The following is a 22,909-nucleotide window of genomic DNA, read 5'->3' on the forward strand; positions in this document are numbered from 1 at the left end:
CCACTGACTATTCAAACGCAAGTTTTTTGGGCAGTGTAGAGTAGCACTTGTTGTTTGTCATTTCTCCAATCACAAATGCAGACATGGTTTTATGTTTACGCGGCCCGATGCAACGCAACGCGTAAAAAGACAGTAGAAGTCAATATAATCCGTAATTATGGATTGCATACAATTATGGATTGCTGGATGCAACAAATGCCTCGTTTATAATGGGTTTTAATGTTTTTGTCTCGTCGCTCCGGCCGGACAGGGCATCACAATATGGTAAGGAGCTTAACATTTCCGTCACACGCTTGAGGTATTCGGCCAACGCACTGGATAGCTGGCAAATCAGAGCACACCTCGCTTTTCAGACCGATGAGCTTTGTAAAAATCGACGCGTTTCAGAAAGGCGGGGCATAGAGGAGAAACAATAATGTACAGTATGTGGAAAATAATGTTTTTTGAACCTTAAACGGCATAAACACATTTCATTACACCAAATACACAAAATAATGTTCTTTTTAGTAGCATCATATGACCCCTTTAAGAATGCAGGAGGGTGCCCTGCTTTAACGAGCACTGTTGCGGTCCATGACGGCAAGAACCCCCTCAACATCTGGCAACACGCAGGCTTCCGATGACAGCGGCTCAGATGTGGAGTTAACAGCTGAAGTCTGTCTACACTGGACGCGACAAAGCGAGTGTTAAAAATCATTTTAATACGTCATAAATAGAACGAGGCATCAGTTTACTGTCGGGGATGTGTCGTGTCATGTCGCTTCCACTGCAAACAGTCACTGATTATAATGGTTTCTATAGTATTTTGTCGCACTGCTCGCGTCCAATGTAAACACGGTACGCCTAGTTATCTATTGTGGTAATTTGCAGGTCGTGTCAAAAAGTTGTTGGTTTAGATAAATAGCTGTATTCTGTACGTTTGACTCGTGTACGATCATTTTGAGCTTCTGGTACGATACTTGGACATTTTCAATCTGGCAACACTGAACACGAGACAGATTTACTCCACATGCTCAGTGCTTGAATGATTCATAGTACTAGACATAAATGAATCATTACAGACTAGTGTCTAGTACAAAGATCTGGCATCTGCATCAGCATGTAAGTTATGAAATCTGTCTGCTGTAAAGGAACAAACATGTCTTTGTGATCCACGCTACTATTACTCATAGCAAAGACTATAGCCTATATAGCAGCAAAACATGCATTACAAATCTCAGGTATTGTGTTATTAAAATATGGGTATACTTGATAGTTGAGGCAGCTATACAATGTGAAATCAATCTACTCACAGCCTACTTATATACACACTGGTTACCCAAACATAATACATTTTTACATATTAAAACAAACTGCTTCGTATACACCACAACAGTAGCCTACACTCGCGTGTGCCAGAAGTGACCACATTCAACTAGCCTAATTCAATCGAGGGCTAGAGCTCCATTAATATCCGTCAAATCGATTTAGGTCAGAGAAACACTAAAAGAATATGGGAAAAACGAGGTTAATTTTCAAATGATTATTTTTCAGACAAATATCAAAAAGTAAACCGCAATATACTAAACATCTAGAAATCAAATTGTATAAACATTTATAATCAAATAAACGAGTTTCACATATGAAAGTCTTGAGATGAGACACTTCTCTTTAAATATAAACAAGAAAACAAATTCTTACTTTGACTAGACAGGTTAACGCTGATTAAGGTAAGCAAAGCGTAAATCCAGATCAATTGGTGCACCATTATTCCTGCGAAATTAACGGGAACGACTTGTATTTACCGAAGCGTGGACTGTTTCCGTCATGAATATAAACAAAATCAGCTCTTTATAGTCAGGTGTGGAGTTCACCGTCTGTCAAAGACCTGTGACCTTACCTGGGTCACGCCCTTCAGAAGAGCTGTGCCATGTGACACGTTTCATGCGGACTGTTCATGCATATTCCCTCAGTAATAGCAAACACATATCTTAAGTGTACCTGACATATGTCAGAAAAAAATGAGCTCTGTAGTCACTCTTCATTTTTCTTAACTAACGGGACTAGGTGCCATAGGACGCGCTGTGCGCCTCTTTCTTATGAAGATTTCACTCCGCTGTGACAATTGTGACGCGCGTTCCGCACCAGAGTGCGATACAGTTAAAAATAATAACCATCCGCGATGTCAGCTGCTGACTAGTAATACGACCAGTCACTCAGCTTGTCATCTCACTCAGCAGTGAAGCTACACAGAAAGATGACAAATCCAGCGAATCAGTAGTTTGGTTACCAGATCTAGACTGCATTAAAGGCGCTAGTCTGTTGGTTATGGTGCTTGGTTAGACATAGCTTAGAATAAACACCGCCACCTGAAGGACTGCTTTATCACAGCTTCTGTGTGTGAAATAAGTGGTAAATATTGTATATATTGTTTTACTAGGTTTGTGAAGCAAATTACAGCGTTAAAATAATAAAGTTAAAATGATCAAATTAAAAATAAGCAAAGTAAAACAATAGACAACAGATTTGTCTACCATACATTGTACGGTTTATTTACGTTGGGTAGACATATGGATAAACACCGCCACCTAGAGGATTGTTTTAAATCACAGCTATGAGCATGTAGATAAGAACTATCAGTAAAAATCAGTGATCACATGGCTTCAGTCAAATTGTAATTCAGGTTTTTTTTTTTTATTAATAGAGAGACAGGGACATAGGTAGATAGATAGATAGATAGATAGATAGATAGATCTATCCCCAAATCACAGAGCGGATCTGCTGTCTCTACTGAGACGAGCCGTAGAGACAGGGACATAGGTAGATAGATAGATAGATAGATAGATAGATAGATAGATCTATCCCCAAATCACAGAGCGGATCTGCTGTCTCTACTGAGACGAGCCGTAGTAGTACAGCAGAGGGTCCAGAAAAACACTTGAGCTCCCCAAACACACAGCCAACAGGTAAGCCAAATAGGTATCCAACCCATTGCTTCCCATGGCTATACAAACACAGTGGTATAACAGGAAGCCATTGGATGGTGTAAAGCACACCACAAACTCAGTCAGCACAGCAGTTGCCATAATCGCAGCCCTCTTTCGGTTATCTGAGGAAGATGATGGTGTTGCTGAGTGATCATGTTTAGCACAGAGCACATAAATGATAGTAGAGTAGCTCACTAAGATGATGACCAGCGGCAGGAAGAAGTAGATGCAGGGGAGGATTAAGAACACAGATAAGTTCAACATCATTGAAGAATCTTCCTCCAACAAGTCAATGCAGGTGACTCACAGATTCTGGAAACTGAATGTTTGTCTCAATGTGAGAAGTGGTACTATGCCAGCAAATGCCAGCAGCCAGACTAATGTGCATATGAATGTGGCTTTCCTTGTGCTCCTCCAGGTCAAAGAGGCGATAGGAAACACTACAGCCAGCAGCCTGTCCACACTCATGCACATTATCAGCAGTATAGAGCAGTACATGTTTCCATAGTAAGTTGCATTAAGCAAACGACATGCCGCCTCACCGAACACCCAATCTGAAGCATTCAGCTGGTAGTGAATCTTCAGAGGCAGCAGCAGGGTGAAGAGCAGGTCCACACACGCCAGGTGAGACCTGTAGACCACAGCTGGTTTCTTCTCTCGGATCCTACAGGTGAACGTCACCATCGCCAAACCATTCAGGGGTACACTAAGGAGGACGACGAAGATGTAGATCGAGGGCATGAGGCGTGTGACCAGCAGGCCTTTGAGGAAGACAACAGACTCTTCTAAGATGTTTAATGTGTCAGAGATTGGTGCAGTTTTGTGATTGTATGATGCTGTGTCTGGAGTACTGCTCTCATTCGATGGTTGAGACCTCTCATTATGGCCTAAAAACCCACCAGTCACGTATTGGGTGTTCAGGAACTGTAACCAACACAACACATCATTAGTGATGTTCACATACTACAACCAGACAAAAATAAAATCAGCTTTAGCACATGAACAGCTACATATGTTGAATGAAAGAATATTACCAACATCAAAGTGTACTATCTATATGTCGAAGTGGCAATTTCATATGAATTACTACTGTTAACAAAACGTAAGGATGAAAACACATGAATGAGACCATACGAATTCATACAAATGTAAAATAGTTATTGCCTTGCAGTGTGTTGCATATTACTCTTACATACTGAAGAACGGTTCCGAGTAATTCTTATACTGCTGTACGATTCAGGACGCGGAACAGAGTCAGAATCTGTAATCAACACGAAAGACCGTTAAAAACCTCATAATACCATCAGACAACCATTTTGAGAACTTGGACACATTTGCAAAAAAGACTTTGATGGACATTTTTTAATACTGAAGGAATTTGTGTTCAAGCAATACTTCCTTCAATGCCAACAAAATCCATCAAGCCAAAAAAAAACTACAGATAACAGAGTTAGTCTCGTAATATGAAAAAATTAAAATTTATAAATTTATAAAAAGATTTCTATCACCCAACTGTATTATATACAGCACGGCGTTGTTATTGCCAACTAACACTAAAATGAAAATGATTAAAAATGTTTTTTAATATTGAAATAAAGCTGAAATAAAATATAAATATTAGATGAAAATGTGAACTTAAAAACTAACAACTAACTGAAAATTAATTTGAAGTACTACAATGACTAAACTGGAATGAAAAATAAATGATAGCAACATAAAAACTAAAACCAATAAAAAGCACCATAATTACTACAAATTAAAATGAATACTGAAAATATTATTACATTCTATAATAGTATATAAATAATTGTAAATTAACACTTCACGTCATATCAGCAAGACATAACTGACAAAATCTTGGAAATTTTTGATTATTTTTAAATGGTTCAAGGTTGAACTGAAGTACTTACCATTGCCTGCAGTGCATGTGTGCAGAACCATAATTAAAAGCAAGACCGTTTTCACTCCCATGATTACTGATCAGCTGGCAATGTCTAACTCTAGTAAATGTACATTAGAACAGCTTAAACTGGTAAAATTGGAAAACCCTAGATGGAGGCACAGCCGCTCAGTGTTGTGCTTGATTTCTGAGTGTGAAAATGATGACATCACTGGAAACTTCAACCTCAATCGAATGAAATTATTAGGAGATAAATTATAAATGATGATGGATGCTTGGGTGTGACTCCTGAAGGTCTCTATGCACTTTTTTCATTTTTTTAATCCGGATGTTGCATCTCCATGAAGAAAGGGTGCACATTTGCTCAGTCTGTGTGTTTATGAGAGAATTGTATTTTCAGACATAGGCCTATACTAATTCAGTTGATTGTTTTATCCTGTTTTAAAGGGGTCCTATTATGCTCTTTTACAAAGTCTTGATTTTGTTTTGGGGGTGTACTAGAACAGGCTCTCATACTAGGTTGTTCGAAAAACACACCTTCATTGACACAACACAATAGCTACATAAAAGTGTGCATACAGAGACAATGAACACCTACACTTTTAGAAGTGGGACCTTTTTTCACTTAAAGCAGATAAAACGGTGAAGTAAATTCTCGAATATTCTTTTTGCAAATATTATTTTAAAATATGCACACATGCACTGTTGTTTGTATGCGTAATATGTCGAAGACGCAAAACGTTTCTTATATTGTAACATTCAGTTAGAAATTAGCCTACCTGAATCAGAAATACTGTCAATTCAATTGAAAACAGCCATATTTGTGAAAAAAGTTGAGTAGTTTGCATTGCTGGATATTACTGTTGGTCATGTTTCAAGGGTTAGTTTACCCAAAAATGAAAATTCTGTCATTAGTTAATCACCCTCATGTCGATCTTAACCTGTAAGACCTTCGTTCATCTTTGGCACACAAACTAATATATTTTTGATAAAATCCGAGAGCTTTCTGACCCTGCATAGACAGCAAGGGTCCTACCACGATCAAGGCACAGAAACATAGCAAGGATGCTGTTAAAATGGTCCATGTGACATCAGTGGTTTAACTGTAATTTTACAAACAAAAATAAACAATAAAACAAAAATAACGACTTTATTCAACGATTTCTCTTCTGGGACAGTCCTCCACCATTATCGACACCTTCATTTTTGAGATACAAACTAAATGCATTTCAATTGTTGTGTTAAAAATACAATGTTTTCAAGCTTTAGGGGCGCAATATGATTGCATACATGCTATATGTTATATATATCTATGTACATGCAAAGACCAACATTAAAAACAAACATTCCAGTCATTTAGCACAGACTATGCATTTATAAATTTACAAAAAAAATCACCATCAATTCACACCTGAATGTGAGCCTGACTGTACTCGCAGCTCAGGTTGGAGGATTTTGTTTGACTGTTTGTGTTTGATGGTGTGGTTATGCTTTTTGTCTTCCTCCACCAGATCAGAGAGCTGATTTGCTCTCTGCACTGAGACGAGCCATAGTAATATAACAGAGGGTCCAGAAAAACACTTGCGCTCCCCAAACACACAGCCATCAGGTAGTATTTCCCCTCCTCACTGCTGCCTCCGGTGGCTAAACGAACACAGTGGTACAACAAGATGCCATTGGTTGGTGTAAAGCACATTACAAACTCCATCAGAACAGCTATAGCCATAATCGCAGCTCTCCTTCGCTTGTCTGAGTATGATGTTGCCAAGTGATCATTCTTTGTAGTGAGCACATATATGATGGTAGAGTAACTCACTAAGGTGATGATCAGAGGCAAGAGGAAGTAGAGGCAGGAGAGGATGGAGAACAGGTATGCATACACCTGTGTGTGATACAGCACGTCATGGCAGGTGACGCCCACATCCTTTATCTTGAATGTTTGTGTTATGGAGAGAAGTGGCACTGTACCAGCGAGCGCCAGCAGCCAGACCAGCACACACACACATGTGGCTTTCCTTGTGCTCCTCCAGGTCAGAGAGGCGATGGGAAACACCACGGCCAGCAGCCTGTCCACACTCATGCTCATCATCAGCAGTATGGAGCAGTACATGTAGCAGTAGTAAGCTGCACTGAGCACACGACACGCCGCCTCACCGAACACCCAATCTGAAGCGTTCAGCTGGTAGTGGATCTTCAGAGGCAGCAGCAGGGTGAAGAGCAGGTCCACACACGCCAGGTGAGACATGTAGATCACAGCTGGTTTCTTCTCTCGAATCCTACAGGTGAACGCTACGAAGGCCACAGTGTTCAGGGGCAAACTAATGAGGATGATGATGATGTAGAATGAGGGCATGACGCGTGTGACCAGCAGGCCTTTGAGGAAGTCAACAGACTCGTCTGAGATGTTGTATGTGTGCTGTGTAGTCTTGTTGCAATCCACTGCATTCAGATCAGTGCTGTTACATGGCTGGTCTTCAAGAATACGGATAATGATTGGATCTGTAAACAAACATGCAAAAATAAATAAATAAATTAAAACAAGAACAACCGTGAAACTTCTCAACACCACCAGATAAATATAGGTGAACAGAAGGCTTTTCACACTTGAAATAGCTAACACTTAGTCATTCTAAACCCCAGGTAAATGGAATTCTGGGTTACCGTGCTTCGAGTTTCACAATGCTCATAATTTACCCAGTGTTAACAATTAATGCAGTCTATTCATATGTGGATGTTTCACACTGTACATTCCTAAACACTGGGTTAACGTTTTAATGTTCAATTTTGTGATGTTAGTGTCATTGAATGAATGGTCAATGACATTATTCATCCTCATATTATATAATGCCAATTGTACTACCAAGTTTTCCTGAATAGATATTTCGCTATGAACAATATTAATGTCACGAATCCTGTCCATGAACTCCCGTCCCCTTGCCACCAGAGGTCGCCCTCCCATTATATTGACTCTCACACCACACAGACTGTTTATCTGTGTGAAAAGCTTTTAGGGTGATGGTGTTGGTCTAAACAATTCATCCTAGAAAAAAAATTTGTTTACAGTAAAAATACTGAATCAGAACCTATGTTTTCTGTGTGACTTCTAGAGTTGTTTGCCTCACCTGTGATTCCAGAATATTTAAAATATCCTCAAATCCTCTAAATACTCAAAAACTGTCCAGTCATTTACTGTACAATATGCATCGCACTTCCTTTTGGAGTAAAAATTTGATTATGAACTGTAGTGACGATTTTACATCACACATCACATGAAGAGCTCAGATGTTACAAATTGCTTCTGGAGGTCTGGAAACTTTACCTGCAAACACTGCTATGGAATCGATAACGGATGAGAATATGGAAAAGTTTGTGGCATAATTTAGAGCATAGCTTCCAAAATAGTCTCTGGAATAATTTCCATACAGCATCCCATCCGAAAAGGAATCATTTTCTCTTGTCTCATTGGTCTCTGCCATAACAGAGAAGTTGCGTCCAGAACCAGCTGTAACAAAACAAACAAAACGTTAAAGGCAGGGTAAGGAAATTTGGTTCAAAAACATTTTTGTTATGCTGGTTGAAAATCTCTTTACATCCCAATAGCAATCACTAAGTTAAGTGGTATAATTCAATTCAAGTTTATTTGTATAGCGTTTTTCACAATACAAATCGTTGCAAAGCAGCTGTACAATATGTTTCTACAATATATTTAGTAGTAGCTTATCAGTGGTGACTATGTCAGTAAATGTACATATGGCAGAAATGTGCGGAAAAATCAATTAAAGACGTAATCAAACAGACTATGAACAATATTAATGTCACGAATCCTGTCCATGAACTCCCGTCCCCTTGCCACCAGAGGTCGCCCTCCCATTATATTGACTCTCACACCACACAGACTGTTACACATCACCCTGAACTACATTTCCCATGCTCCATTGCACTAATCACAAGCTCACCTGAAACCAATCACACACAGCTGCTACCAATAACACACACTATATAAATCAGTCTCACACCACCATTCAACGCCGAGTATTGTATAGCGTTTATCACTCATAGCGATAGCTACTCTACGGAGCCATTTCTAGTTCTAAGTTCCAAGTCATAGTCTTGCCCTGCCTGCTTTCCCGTGTTCAGATTCTTGCCTGTGTATTTTGTATTATCCTTTCGTCTTGCCATTCGGACTATGTTTGCACCTTGCCTGGACTATTGCTCATGTTGTGTCCTGTCACGGCTATGGAGGCCGTCTGTGAACTCTCTGCCTGTCCTCTTACGGCTATAGAGGCTGCTTTTGAACTTTTGTCCTGCTCTGGATCAGCCGATGAGGCCATCTCTGAACTCTCGTCCTGTTCTGAATCAGCCATGGAGGCTGATTGTGAACAGTATGTTCGTCTAAGGGCTGCTAATGAATTTGTTTCTGAATTATCTGTCTGCCCATTAATTTCAAATAATATGTCTGATACACCATCTGTTTGTCCAGTTTCAGTACTGAAATATCTACCAGTCCAGTTTCAGTTAACACACCCACTTTTGAACGGTCAGTCTATCCCATATCAACCCATGAGTCTGTTTGTGAACTGTTTCTGAATTATCTGTCTGCCCATTAATTTCAAATAATATGTCTGATACACCATCTGTTTGTCCAGTTTCAGTCACTGAAATATCTACCAGTCCAGTTTCAGTTAACACACCCACTTTTGAACTGTCAGTCTATCCCATATCAACCCATGATGTTTGTGAACTGTCTGCCCATCCAGTTTCAGTCAGTGAGCCTGTTTATTTACTGTCAACCCAACCAGTCTTTGTTAATGCACCCAATCTTGAACGGTCTGCCTGTCCAGCCACTCTCAAGGAGACCAACACGGAACTTTCAGCCCTGTCTGTCACAGCCCAAGAACCCACCTCTGTACTCTTAACCCTGCCTGTCATGAGCCCAGAAAATAAGAACGCACACCATGTCTGCCCTGTTAAACCTGTCACAGCCAATCCAGTTCCTGTCCTGTCTATCAAGCTCAAGGAGACTGTTAAAGAACTATCTGCATGTCCTGTTCCGGCCCTTGAGACCGTAAATGCACTGTCTGTCTCCTGTGTTTCAGTTTTCCCTAGACTCCAGTTCCTGCCATGGGTTCCTGATCACTCTGGCCCGCCGTGGTGGTCTTCTGCTTCGTCTGCTCCGCCGTGGTGGTCTTCTGTCTGGTTATGGTGGGCTTCTGCTCCATCTGCTCCGCTGTGGTGGTCTTCTGTCTGGTTCTGGTGGGCTTCTGCTCCGTCTGCTCAGCTGTGGAGGTCTTCTGCTCCGTATGCTCTGCCCTGGTGGGCTCCTGCTCTGTCTGCTCCGCCCTTGCTCCCTGCTCTGCCGGTTCCATCCTGGTTCTTTGCTCCGTCCTGGCATCCTGCTTCGCCGGTTTCGCCTGTGTGCCCTGCTCTGCCGGCTCTGCTTCAGTCCCCGGTCTCTCCACTTCCACGTGGACCTGACCCTCCGTCCCTCCCCCTGTTCCGCCTCTGCTCCACCGCCCTCCTGGATTATGAGTTAGGAGCGTCTGGAAGCCGCTCCTTGGGGGGGGTCTGGCTATGTCACAAATCCGGTCCATGAACTTCCATCCACAGGCGTAGGACCATAAAATGTTCGTCCAATCAAATGTTCGGTCCGAACATTATGATAGGCTGTCCTGCCTGCCTGTCAGATATGTATTTGCATACCTCTGCGCACCCTGTTTGCGCAGAAATTATACGTCATCAGCGCATTCCAGCGAGAATGGAAGGTGCTATTATTGTAATATTATGCTCTTTGTACTGTGATGTTTTCTCACTGTTGAATGAGACATGAGGTAATCTGACAGTGTTGCATTCAATCCTCCACTAACGCCGTTTGTAATCATGTCGCAGGTTAGTCTCTGGTCTGCCTAAGCGCGTTTGTGTGTTTTGGGGGAGGCGTGGCTTTGCAGAGCGATTATGCAGAGAGGGTATGGGGATCTTGCTTTAAAAGCTAACTTGCTATCGCTAGCCTTTCCAAAATTCCCTACCCTACCTTTAAGTTTTGATGGCATTACCAGACAAATAAAGTAGACTATGACACGTTTGCTATAATGAATGAATGAGGTATTTATATAGCGCTTTATTGTGTATTGCTGTACGAGAAGTGCCATGGGATTTTTAATGACCATAGAGAGTCAGGACCTCAGTTAAACGTCTCATAAGAGGCCTTGAAGAACTTGTTTATCTTAACTCCAGTCAAAACACAAGGCCATCTACTGTAAATAGTACTGTTGGAGTAAGTAAACTTATGTTTTACACTTGTGAATTGATTGCATGCAATGACATACTTGCCAAAATGTTTAAGAATTATTGTGCTTTGTGTTTATCATCAACAGCTTAGAACAGTCAGAATTGATCAAATGTGAACAAAATATACCAACAGGATTAATTTATTACAGCTTCTGTGCATCATGTTAAAAATAGACCTAATAATAATAATAATAATAACCTGTTATTATTATAATTAACCTGTAGCCTATTCCTAATTTCCCTGGTTCATTGTTTTTCCTTGGCTGTGTTTTGCCTTCGGACTGTCTATCTGGTTTTTGATTGTTTGCTGCCTGCCCTGACCATTGCCTGTTGTTTGGATTACTGTACTCTGTTGCCTTGCCTCTGCCATTGACGTTTGCTGGTGTTTTGACCCTGAATGTTGTTACTACACTCTTAATAAAGCCTTGCATTTGGATCCTCCAACTCTGTTGTCATGCCTCCCACTGTTACATTAACAAATGTGGAAGTGAAACGTTATCTAAATATTGCAAAAGATATGTATGACACGACTAGACAACTGTTACATGTCCCTTCTGCTTTTAATCAGATACACTCAACAAACAGTGGCATTTTAACAATTGATGCAAGATGTAAACTTAGAACTTACTCACATAAACTTACCTTCGTGTGGTTAAAAAAACACAAGATTTTCGTTCAACTTCATCTTTTAATGAAACCTGAGAGGTTTCTGTCCATCCATTGAAAGTCTAAACAACCAGCACTTGGAAGATTCAAAAAGACTTCGTAAAATGAATCCATATGAATTTAACCATTTAATCTGGTTTAATTAAGTCTTGTGAAAGAGATACGTTCCCTGGCTGTATATGATGAACACACGTTATTTTTGTGTTCGTAATTTAGGTGTAGACATTCATTGGAGGGAGCGAAACTTCTCAGGTTAAAATATAATTTTTTAAACTTTGTGTTTCACAAATTAACGAAAGTCTTTTGGGTTTGGAACAACATGACAGCAAAATTGCAGTAAACCCCACCTCTACCTGGTAACCTTGAACTGAGTTCATCAGACGTCTGGGTTGAAGACTTGTCATCAACTGGCTCATCAGTCTGTTCAAAGCTGCTTACAGAGCTCTCTGCAATCAAACAGGCCAAAACACCATCAGTGAAAACACACAAGCTACTTAAGGGAATTGGGTCCCATTTACAATGTTAAGATAAATCCTTCCTGTGAGCACTATTAGCAGCCCACCTCTTAGCAGTCAGTTCAGTGGCCCTTAGCTCTGGGCCCATATGCAAAAATCATGTGTATGGGCCCCTCCAAACGTTATAGGTTAATGTGGGCTCCAATGCTCCTTACTGTTGACTTTTCTGAGGTAAATAATATTACATGACTATTCACAAGCTGTTTTACTGATGGTATAAATGCTTGGAAATAATATTTGACATTCTTTATTTGTAGCGCACCAGCCACCCAATAATCGCAAGCATGTTTTTTTTTACTTTTAATATAGGGCATGACTCATTATAGGGCATGTCACTTTTAATATAACACAAATCAATTAAATTCTGTCAATTTTGCCATGAAACACAAACAATAAATGTGTTTTCCTGCTCTTTAATGTAGTGTGAGATCACTGTATTACAGTTAAAGTGGCATGTGAATCAGTCATTTTTTCCTCTTTTCTACAGCATGAAATAAACATGAATGAATATCAGAAGACATGTTGAAAAAAATCAGAACAACTTAATAAAAATGAATGCCTCATGTAGGCTAATCGATCAATCAGTGTTTTGAAAATCATCAATAAAACAGCTTGTGAATAGTCAAAACAGTCATAACATAACATTTACCTCAGAAACGCCAACAATATAACTTTGCCAGCATTGTTTTATTACTTTCATAAATCAGCCAGTTAACCACCACACCTTTTTTGTTTTTGGGAGTAGGTTGAATTTTCACATTAATTAACTTTATTCACGCAATATAACAACTTCGTAATTTTGACTTTATTCTAAAAATATTATGGCACTAAATGCTGCCATATTTACTAAATTACTTAATGCAAACACACTCTTGGCACAGCGGACCAAGATGCAAAAAGACAGAAAGAAAGAAAAAACTACTCACTACTCACATTTGTGTTGCAATTTATTTAATTAAATTAAATTTCTTACGGCAAATTCATCCACAATGTCCTTGGTGTTTAATTTAAGGCTTTGTGTATTCTCAATGGAAAGAATGGCTACTTTTGATAGATAAAAGAGAATTAAAATGAAAGAAAGAGTTGGTTAATTTTATGCAGATTGTTTAAGATTCTGAAGAAAAACAGAAAACTAACTCCTAAGACATGCAGGCTTATAAAGCATTGCTAAGAGTCCAGTGCTCACAGGAAATGACCATTTGATGTGACCTAAACACAATGAAGGCTCTTTATGTAAAATATAATGTCAGAAAGTGGCATTACAGCAACACTTTACATTAATTTGTGGATGTCAGTGTGTTGTAAATAATTCATATGAATTTCAAGCACGAATGTTAAAATAGCATGCAGTATTTGTCAATGGTGGGACATTCAAATTGATAGTTCACCCAAAAATATCTTAAGATATTTTTAAGAATGTTGGTAATCAAACAGTTTTGGCTACCATTGACTTCCATTTTACGGACAAAAATTATGACATTTCTCAAAATATCTTCTTTTATTTTTCACTGGATAAAGAAATTCATGCATGTTTAGAACAACAATAAGGGTGAGTAAATTATGAAAGAAATTTTATATTTTGGTAAACTATCTTTTAAGTGCAGTTTAACCTTGTTGTTCCAAGACATACAACGCCTCACTGAATTTAAATTTCTGTTTAAATTTGTTGTTTACATTTGTTTTTGCAGAACTACACATATATTCACCTGTGTACATAGAAAAATGATTACTATGTTGTTTGTATCATGGTAATATGGTGTTTTGAAGTTAATATGGTAATTTGAGTACCATACAAATACCACAGTATATGAAAATGAAGCCAGTTTAAAGTAAAAAAATACCATTGTAATTAAAATTATACCATAGTATATGAAAAAGAAGCCAATAAAATAAAAAAAATATTTCTTTAAGCTATCACACAATTTAAACCAGCAATACACAAAACAAGCTTACTTACACACATAATATGATACAGTCAAGGTTTCATCTACATAGTTAAACACTATCAAAAGACTGCGATTAAAAGTCAAACTTCTGTCATGCACTACTGCACTGATTTACTTACCGTTAAAGGTGGCAGTGCATGCATGCAGAAGTATAATGGAAAACAAGATAGTTTTGACCGCCATGAGTACGGATCAGAGATCACTTTCTTAACTGTACAAATCTCTGTACAGACACTGCTTCTTCACTCTCTGAGTGCTCAGTCTCTTCTGTGAGGAGAGGCTTGGATTTATATACTGTGACATCACTGGGTCCCCCACCCTCCACTGAACCCAAATTCATTCCTATTCATTGCTACAACCTACAGAGCGAATGAGAAATCAAGGCGTAATTAACAGACACTCGCAGTATACTCGCAGCTCAGGTTAGAGGATTTTGTTTGACTGTTTGTGTTTGATGGTGTGGTTGTGCTTTTTGTCTTCCTCCACCAGATCAGAGAGCGGATCTGCTCTCTGCATTGAGACGAGCCATAGTAATATAACAGAGGGTCCAGAAAAACACTTGTGCTCCCCAAACACACAGCCATCAGGTAATATCTCCTCACTGCTGCCTCCGGTGGCTAAACGAACAACAAGATGCCATTGGTTGGTACAAAGCACAGCACAAACGCCACAATACATTTTCTGCTCTGCAAAACATCCGCTCACCTTAAAGCCTATTGTCAATCTGTTCATTTTAAAGGTCTTTGTATTAATAGGATGAACAATATATTTAGTTTTTCTTGTTTTCACTCGTGAGTTTGTTTAATTTCCAAGAAATGGGTGCAAATTTGCTCAATACATGTGTTTGTGAGAGTATTGTCTTTTCAGCCATATACAGGAATGGAGTGGAACACATTGTATTAGTACAGGTAGGCCTGCAAAACATATAACACACAGCATAAGTAATAATTTATGGATATACTGTAAACAATATCATTTATATTAAACAATAACACTGAAAACAATAAATAAATCAAAATAATAATACTAGACTGTAGAACATTTATATACAATACAATACAATAGTGGATTTAACATCAAAATTTAAAGTCTAACCTTAAAATGCATGCTTTTTATGTATCCTTCTCACTTTGGTGAGTTAATAAAAATATTAGTAACACTTTAGTGTCCAATTCTCACTATTAACTTGGTTATTAGCATGAATATTACTGGGATATTGGCTGTTTATTATTACTTAAAAAGCACATATTAATGTCTTATTCTGCAAGACCTTATTCTAAATCCTTAATCCTACCCAATATTTAAACTTAGCAACTACTTTACTAAGTATTAATAATAAGCAGTAATTAAAGTATATAGTTAGTTCATATTTAATAGTTAGTTAATAGTGAGAATTGGACCCTAATCTAAAGTGTGACCAGAAGAATTTATGTAGTTATCTATTATTTATTTGAAAGAATTAAAATAACCATTTCATGTATATCCTTGTATCATTTATTAACTTTGATATAGGATTTAGAAAGTAATTAGTAATAAGTAATTAAATACTTTTTGGAGAGAGTAATTTGTACAGTAATCTAATTCCACTGTTGAAGATGTAATTAGTAACTAGTAATTAATTACTTTTTTAGAGTAACTTACCCAACACTGATAACAATTACTAAAAATTAAAAAAATACTGAAAATACAAAACATTAATGAATACTATAATAGCATATAAATAATTCTAAAACAACTCTTCATATCACATCAACAAGAACTGGCAAAATCTTGGCATTCAGAAGTTTTATAATATTTTTAAAGGGTTAGTTCACCCAAAAATGATAATTAGCCCATGATTTACTCACCCTCAAGGCATCCTAGGTGTATATGACTTTCTTCTTTCAGACAAATCCAATCGGAGTTATATTTAAAAAATGTCCAGGCTCTTTCAAGCTTTATAATGGCAGTGGGTGGGTGTTTTTGATCAACAGTCCAAAAGAAGTCCAATAAAGTGCATCCATCCATAATAAAACATGCCTCACACAGCTCCAGGGGTGAATAAAGGCGTCCTGTAGCGAACTGATGTGTTTTTGTAAGAAAAATATCCATATTTAAAACGTTAGAAACAGTTTTCTCTAACTTCCGCTGTCGTACACGCAAGTCGTTCCGGGCGGATGATGTAGGACGTATGCTTGGCGCATGCGCCGGTGAGAATATGCTGAGATATGTCTCGTGAGAACCAATATTTGTTTACAGGAGCAAAGGAAGCAACGTTTCCTTACTTTAGCAAAGGAAAACCAGTCTCCTCTTGGCTTATATCGAAATCCTCCGACATTTTTCTTTACAAAACCTCGTTTTGTACCTCCAATTCATGACTGGCGTTTTGTTTTGCTGTCTCTCCTCCTCGCTTCCGCGTTCGGCACTTCTCACCAGCGCATGCGCTACACATACATCCTACGTCATCCGCCCGGAACGGCTTGCACGTACGATAGTTAGTGGAAGTTAGCGAAAAGTGTTTATAACGTTTTAAATATGGATATTTTTCTTACAAAAACTTTTTGAATTCTTTTTGATTCGCTACAGGAGGCCTTTATTCACCCCCCCGGAGCCATGTGTGGCACTGTTTATTATGGATGGATGCGCTTTATTGCACTTATTTTGGACTGTTGAACAAAAACACCCATCCATGTCATTACAAAGCTTGAAAGAGCCTGGACATTTTTTTAATACAACTCCAATTGGATTCGTCTGAAAGAAGAAAGTCATATACAGCTAGAATGCCTTGAAGCTGAGTAAATCATGGGCTAATTTTCATTTTTGGGTGAATTAACCCTTTAAATGGTTCATGGTTAAACTAAAGTACTTACCATTGCCTGCAGTGCATGTGTGCACAACTATAATTAAAAGCAATCACTCTCATGATTACCGATCAGCTGGCAGTTTTTAATTCTATTAAATGTACATTAGAACAACTTAAAATGGTAATATTCGAGAACCCTAGATGGAGGCGTTGAGATGGAGGTGTTGTTCTTGATATTTGAGTGTGAAATAATGATATCACTGGATCCTTCAGCCTCAATCGATTGCAGTTATTAAGAGATAAATTATGAATGATGTTGGTTGTTTGGGTGTGACTCCTGAAGACCTCTATGCATTTTCATTTTTTTCATCCGGATGGTGCATCTCCTCGAAAAAAGGATTCAAATTTGCTCAGTTTGTGTTTGTGAGGGTATTGTATTTTCAGACATTTATTAATTAATTCAGTTAATAGTTTTACCCTGTTTTAACACAGGTTTGTATGAATATGAAACGCAACAGCATCTAAACTTAAGTTAGAATCCACCATGGCAGTCTCTGTATGAATGTAGGCATGGATACTATTAATGATCAAATGGCTTCAGTCAAATGGTATTACAGGTTTTATTTATAAGGTTTTATTTATTATTAATATATATTTTTAACAGAGTGATATGGATGACATGCATTAATGTCTATAATAATATATAAATAATATGCATTATCAACAATATTCTCCAACAACCTTCATTGACACAACACAATAGCTACATAGTGTTAATATAAGTGTGCATACAGAGACGATGAACACCAACACTTTGGGAATGGGGGCCTGTTTTCCCTTAAAGCATAGATAAAACAGTGAAGTCAATTCTTGTATATTCTGTTGCAAATAATATTTTATGTACAGGTAAATATGCACACAAGCACTTTTATTTGTATGCCTAATATGTCGAAGACGCAAAACTTTTCTTGGCTCGTTACATTCAGGAATTACATGAATTGTAAAGACACTTTAAATTCAATTAAAAATGGCCATATCTGAGAAACAAATTCAGTAGTTTGCGTCGCTGGATATTACTGTCGGCCGTGTTTAACATTTCTATTGTAAAACAACTGTCAAACACTGTTAAATTATTTTGCTATTTACATCTCGCTTTGTTTTAACGTTAATGCTGACGCTTTGCGTTGAAATTTATGCTCTGCTTCTGTGAACCCCACCTACTGTACTTTTATTTGATTGGCCATCTCTAAACATTTTGACATTGATGAGTGTTGTTGGACTGCTGAGGCAGACCAGCCTAAAAATGTCACTCATAAACTTTTTTGTTCTCTATTTTTAATTATTTGGAGGACTTGCAGTGAACTTGTCAAGCAAACAGAGATGCAGCTCAGAATATGGCTAGCTGTTGTTTTAAGAGAGATCAACTTTGTTTTTTGTTTTTATTTTTACTGTGCAGCTGTAGTGCAGTGAGAGGAATTCATGTGTTTGGCAGCTTTTTTGTTCTTTTTTTTTGCTTTCTTGCACCAAAACACAGAGCAGATCTGCTTTCTGCATTGAGACGAGCCGTAGTAGTATAGCAGAGGGTCCAGAAAAACACTTGCGCTCCCCAAACACACAGCCAACAGGTAAGCCGCATATGATGAATCTCCCTCGCGGTGGCCTCCATTAGCTAAATGAACACAGTGGTACAACAGGATGCCATTGGTTGAAGCAAAGCACACCACAAACTCAATCAGCACAGCAATAGCCATAATAACAGCTCTCTTTCGCTTGTCTGAAGATGAAGATGATATTTTTAAGCGATCAGATTTTGCACTAAGTGCATATATGATGGTGGAGTAGCTCACAAAGGTGACGACCAGAGGCAAGAAGAAGTAGAGGCAGGAGAGGATGGAGAACAAGTACACATAATACACTACTGTAGGGTCATTTTGGCGTAGTACATCATGGCAGGTGACGCCCACATTCTCAGTCTTAACCGTTTGACTCATTGAGAGAAGCGGCACTGTACCAGCGAGTGCCAGCAGCCAGACCAGCACACATACACATGTAGCTTTCCTTGTGCTCCTCCAGGTCAGAGAGGCGATGGGAAACACTACAGCCAGCAGCCTGTCCACACTCATGCTCATCATCAGCAGTATGGAGCAGTACATGTAGCAGTAGTACGCTGCACTGAGCACACGACACGCCGCCTCACCGAACACCCAATCTGAAGCATTCAGCTGGTAGTGGATCTTCAGAGGCAGCAGCAGGGTGAAGAGCAGGTCCACACACGCCAGGTGAGACATGTAGATCACAGCTGGTTTCTTCTCTCGAATCCTACAGGTGAACGCTACGAAGGCCAAAGTGTTCAGGGGCAAACTAATGAGGATGATGATGATGTAGAATGAGGGCATGAGGCGTGTGACCAGCAGGCCTTTGAGGAAGACAACAGACTCTTCTAAGATGTTTAATGTGTCAGAGATTGGTGCAGTTTTGAGATCATATGATGTTGTATCTGGAGTACTGCTCATATTCAATGGTTGAGACCTCTCATTACGGCCTAAAAACCCATCCAGAGGAGGTAAAAAGCAGTCAGAACCTGTAACCAACACAAAACACAAGTAAATTTCTCATACTACTACCAGACAATAACAAAATCAATTTTAACACATGAACAGCTACAGTACATATGTTGAATGACTCAGGGAATGGTGTAGTTTGTAGATTGTCAATGTACCCTGAATATTACCAACCTGAAAATGTAAGTATTCTACGAGGAGGCGATTTTGTATGCATTTGTACAATATAAATCATACAAAAACATACCATTATTAAAAAAAAAAGTAATAGTGGTCCCCTAAACATATATCCTAACTGTCAGTGGTTATAGTTATGAATTGCCATGTGATTGTGTTGCATATTACCGTTATGTGTTGATGAAGAGTTCAGATTAATGCTGTTTCTGTTGAAAGATGGAGGCGGAACACAGTCAAAACCTGTAATTAATACAAAAGACCATTAGTGGAAACTCTCAGTCATGATACAATTAGACAATAATTAAAAGGAGGACACATTTTGCAAAAAGGATTTGATGGAGATTATGTAATACTAAAGGAATTCAGATTCAAGCTTCGGGATATTTATAGTGCATAAATACACTTTATGGTGCTTGTGAGGGATGATAGATGAAATATGATACAGCAATTGGCAATGTTACATGAAACCGACACCACTGATAGAAACCAACTAACAATAGTTACAGTGCTTTATTGTGAAATATACTTCACGGCAAACAAAATCCATCAATGAAAAACAGATGTTATACACTAACAACCCATAAAAAGCTGTTACTCTCACAATATGAATAGAATAAAATAAAATGAATAAATAATCAGATTTCTATCACCCATCTGTGTTATATACTACAAAAATCGGAATTGAGCACTAAGGCTCGCAGTGTGAAGCCTGTCTTAACAGACTCCCTAAAAGGAGCGGTGCGTTTGGTGTGGGGTAATTGAGAATGAATGGGGGAAAGTCATGTGAGAGGAGGCATGCTTCCATTGCGATATGATTGGATATGACTGGTTGTAGTCGGCTGTGATTGGTTCATGCAAAAAATCCCGGCTCTTGTATCTGTGCGCGTGCTGTGTTTGCGAACCAGTCTGAATGAAAAATATAATGGCATTAATGGGAAGACTAATAAAGAAGTAAACAATTCACACACGTATATGAATAGACATATGAATAAACACTGCCACGTAGAGGATTTGTGTATCACCGTTTCTGTGTAAAAGTGTGAAATGGAAATTCTGTCTGCATTTACTCACCCTCTTTTAATTCATCTTGAGAGTTTTCTGTCCCTTCATTAAAAGTCCATGCAACCAAAACTTGGAAGATCCAAAAAGCTCAAAAAGGCATCGCAAAACTAATCCACATGAATTGAGCTGTTTAATCTGAGTCTTGTGAAGAGATACGTTTCGACAACGACTCAATATTTGTGTTCGTAATTTAGGTATGGACTTTAATTGCAGGGACAGAAACTTCTCAGGTTACAGTATACATTTTTTACTTTGTTTTTAAAAGATTAACCAAAGTCTTTTGGGTTTGGAACAACATGACCACCTCTTCCTGGTGACCCTGAAACGAGTTTAACAGACATCTGCGTTGAAGACTTCTTGTCATCAATTGGCTCATCAGTCTGTTCAAAGCTGCTTACAGAGCTCTCTGCAATCAAACAGACCAAAACACCATCAGTAAAACATTCAAACTACTAAAGGGAATTGGGTCCCATTTGCAACACCTCTACCTGATGACCCTGAACCGAGTTCATCAGACATCGTTGAAGAATCGTTGTCATCAATTGGCTCATTAGTCTGTTCAAAGCTGCTTACAGAGCTCTCTGCAACCAAAACAACCATCAGACTACTAGTTGGGGACTTGTGAAAACACACAAACTACTAAAGGGGATTGGGTCCCATTTGCAAAGAGGCCTTGATTACAATGACAAGCTAAATCATTTCCTGTGAGCACTATTATCAGCCCATCTCTAAGCCATGGGCGTTTCCTCTGAGGAGGCAAAAAGTTAAAGGCAAAAAATATTAGATGAGAAACAAATTCATAATACAAAAAATAAAACAAAGCAAATATTGCAAAATATGACATAAAGTGTATAAATCACTTGTTTTTCAAAAAAAAAAAATTGTCCAACAGCAACACCAGCAGGTAAATTACAGCTGGAGTCCGCGTCTCTCTTGCCTCCTCTGAGCCCACTGTTCACACTGGAAATCTGATATTGGCTACATTTAAAACAACAATCATTAAGTTTATATGGACAACAATATTCTGATAACACGATTAAGACACTACTCTGATTAAGAATCTACCATGTAAACAGAGATTTTTGATTACCTTAATCCGGCTAAAGTCATACTCGAAGTAAACACAAATCGAATTAAGACATGTGGAGTATTCCTATTTTAGTCTCATTATCAAAGTGCAGTATAGACATGTTCACACCTTAATCACACTATTACCGTCATGTAGGACTTTTCACTGCATTTTGCGACAGGATACACACACGGCAGTGGTAAACCATTTTAACAGCAAACAAAAGAGCATGGCTCTTACTCGGGGACATGCAAATGTTTTCTTTCCATTCGGCATCATCAAATTCCATTAAAAATCCACCAGTCCTTACTTCGTCCAGTACCACTGAGTTTGTCGTGGGGGCGTGAATGAAATGCTACAGAATGAAAGGACAGAAGAGGCCTGTTGCTGGAGAATTTTTATTCACCGTTTTCTGTTTGCACGTATAGCATGACAAATAATTAACTGCACTTGAAATACCCAAAACTGTATATGGTACCATAATTAAGATTAACTGTACAGGGATGTTGATACATGAAATTCTGGAGGGAACATCAGATAGTGTCACGTGGAGATGTTAACCGTGTGCTATTAATTGATCTATGTACTATAACTGTAACATGTGAGCTGGCTAGAAATGAATGCCACGACGAAGGAACAGAGTCAACAGGGTATTTAATCATGAATCCAGGAGTAAATCCAACAGTCAGCAACACAAATGCAAATCAACATCAATAGCAGACAAAGGACCAGGGGCCTCATGTATAAAACTTTCCGTAGATTTTATCCTAAAAGTGTACGTATGCACAAAAGCTAGATTTGGCGTACGCACAAACGTTTTCAGATTTATAAAACCATGCCGTACGCCAGAACCTACGCAAAAATCCTTTTATAAATCCCTGTCAGCGGAAGATTGTGCGTACATGCATCTCCTCCCCAAAATCACCATATATGGAGCTTACAACGCCTAGTTTTACTATGCATAACCTCATCTGCATATC

At 38.6% G+C, this 22,909-nt stretch overlaps 3 protein-coding genes and 1 pseudogene across 5 annotated transcripts in view; all 4 read right to left on the reverse strand.

Moving 5' to 3' along the window:
* LOC107720925 (proteinase-activated receptor 2-like) overlaps positions 1-1,949 on the reverse strand; it is a 5,422-nt gene extending 3,473 nt beyond the window's left edge. Inside the window, exon 1 of one of the 3 annotated variants that reach the window (XR_001637662.1) lies at positions 1,785-1,866. Coding sequence is in view for 2 of the 3 variants with exons in the window: in XM_016528756.1 (XP_016384242.1) it covers positions 1,681-1,747 (67 nt within the window). In the remaining variant the exon portion in view is untranslated. The other 2 variants (XM_016528756.1, XM_016528758.1) reach the window with 2 other exon arrangements.
* An 888-nt stretch (positions 1,950-2,837) lies between these two features.
* LOC107720877 (proteinase-activated receptor 1-like) lies at positions 2,838-4,937 on the reverse strand (annotated as a pseudogene).
* Positions 4,938-5,993: 1,056 nt separating this feature from the next.
* LOC107720924 (proteinase-activated receptor 1-like) lies at positions 5,994-14,526 on the reverse strand. Its single transcript, XM_016528755.1, has 4 exons — positions 14,398-14,526; positions 12,171-12,263; positions 8,186-8,368; positions 5,994-7,365 (listed from the first exon to the last, which is right to left on the reverse strand). The coding sequence occupies exons 1-4, from the start codon at positions 14,459-14,461 to the stop codon at positions 6,272-6,274; spliced, it is 1,434 nt and encodes a 477-aa protein (XP_016384241.1). The 5' UTR covers positions 14,462-14,526; the 3' UTR covers positions 5,994-6,271.
* A 3,979-nt stretch (positions 14,527-18,505) lies between these two features.
* On the reverse strand, positions 18,506-20,008 carry LOC107720878 (proteinase-activated receptor 1-like). The gene is made up of 2 exons (XM_016528706.1): positions 19,967-20,008; positions 18,506-19,641 (listed from the first exon to the last, which is right to left on the reverse strand). The coding sequence occupies exon 2, from the start codon at positions 19,571-19,573 to the stop codon at positions 18,506-18,508; it is 1,068 nt and encodes a 355-aa protein (XP_016384192.1). The 5' UTR covers positions 19,574-19,641; positions 19,967-20,008.
* Between the last annotated feature and the right edge of the window lie 2,901 nt (positions 20,009-22,909).

This window comes from Sinocyclocheilus rhinocerous, unplaced genomic scaffold (genome assembly GCF_001515625.1).
Source record: "Sinocyclocheilus rhinocerous isolate Xijiao unplaced genomic scaffold, SAMN03320098_v1.1 scaffold751, whole genome shotgun sequence".
In the NCBI taxonomy this organism is placed as follows: Eukaryota; Metazoa; Chordata; class Actinopteri; order Cypriniformes; family Cyprinidae; genus Sinocyclocheilus; species Sinocyclocheilus rhinocerous.

Bases quoted from the DNA above. Each gene is read 5' to 3' on its own strand.
- LOC107720924 (XM_016528755.1), bottom strand. From the start codon at position 14,461: ATGGCGGTCAAAACTATCTTGTTTTCCATTATACTTCTGCATGCATGC. The intron at 12,264-14,397 runs GTAAGTAAATCA...GTTTGATTGCAG, and splicing joins ATGCACTGCCACCTTTAACG to AGAGCTCTGTAAGCAGCTTT. The intron at 8,369-12,170 runs GTAGAGGTGGGG...GTTTTGTTACAG, and splicing joins ACTCAGTTCAAGGTTACCAG to CTGGTTCTGGACGCAACTTC.
- LOC107720878 (XM_016528706.1), bottom strand. From the start codon at position 19,573: ATGAGCAGTACTCCAGATACAACATCATATGATCTCAAAACTGCACCA.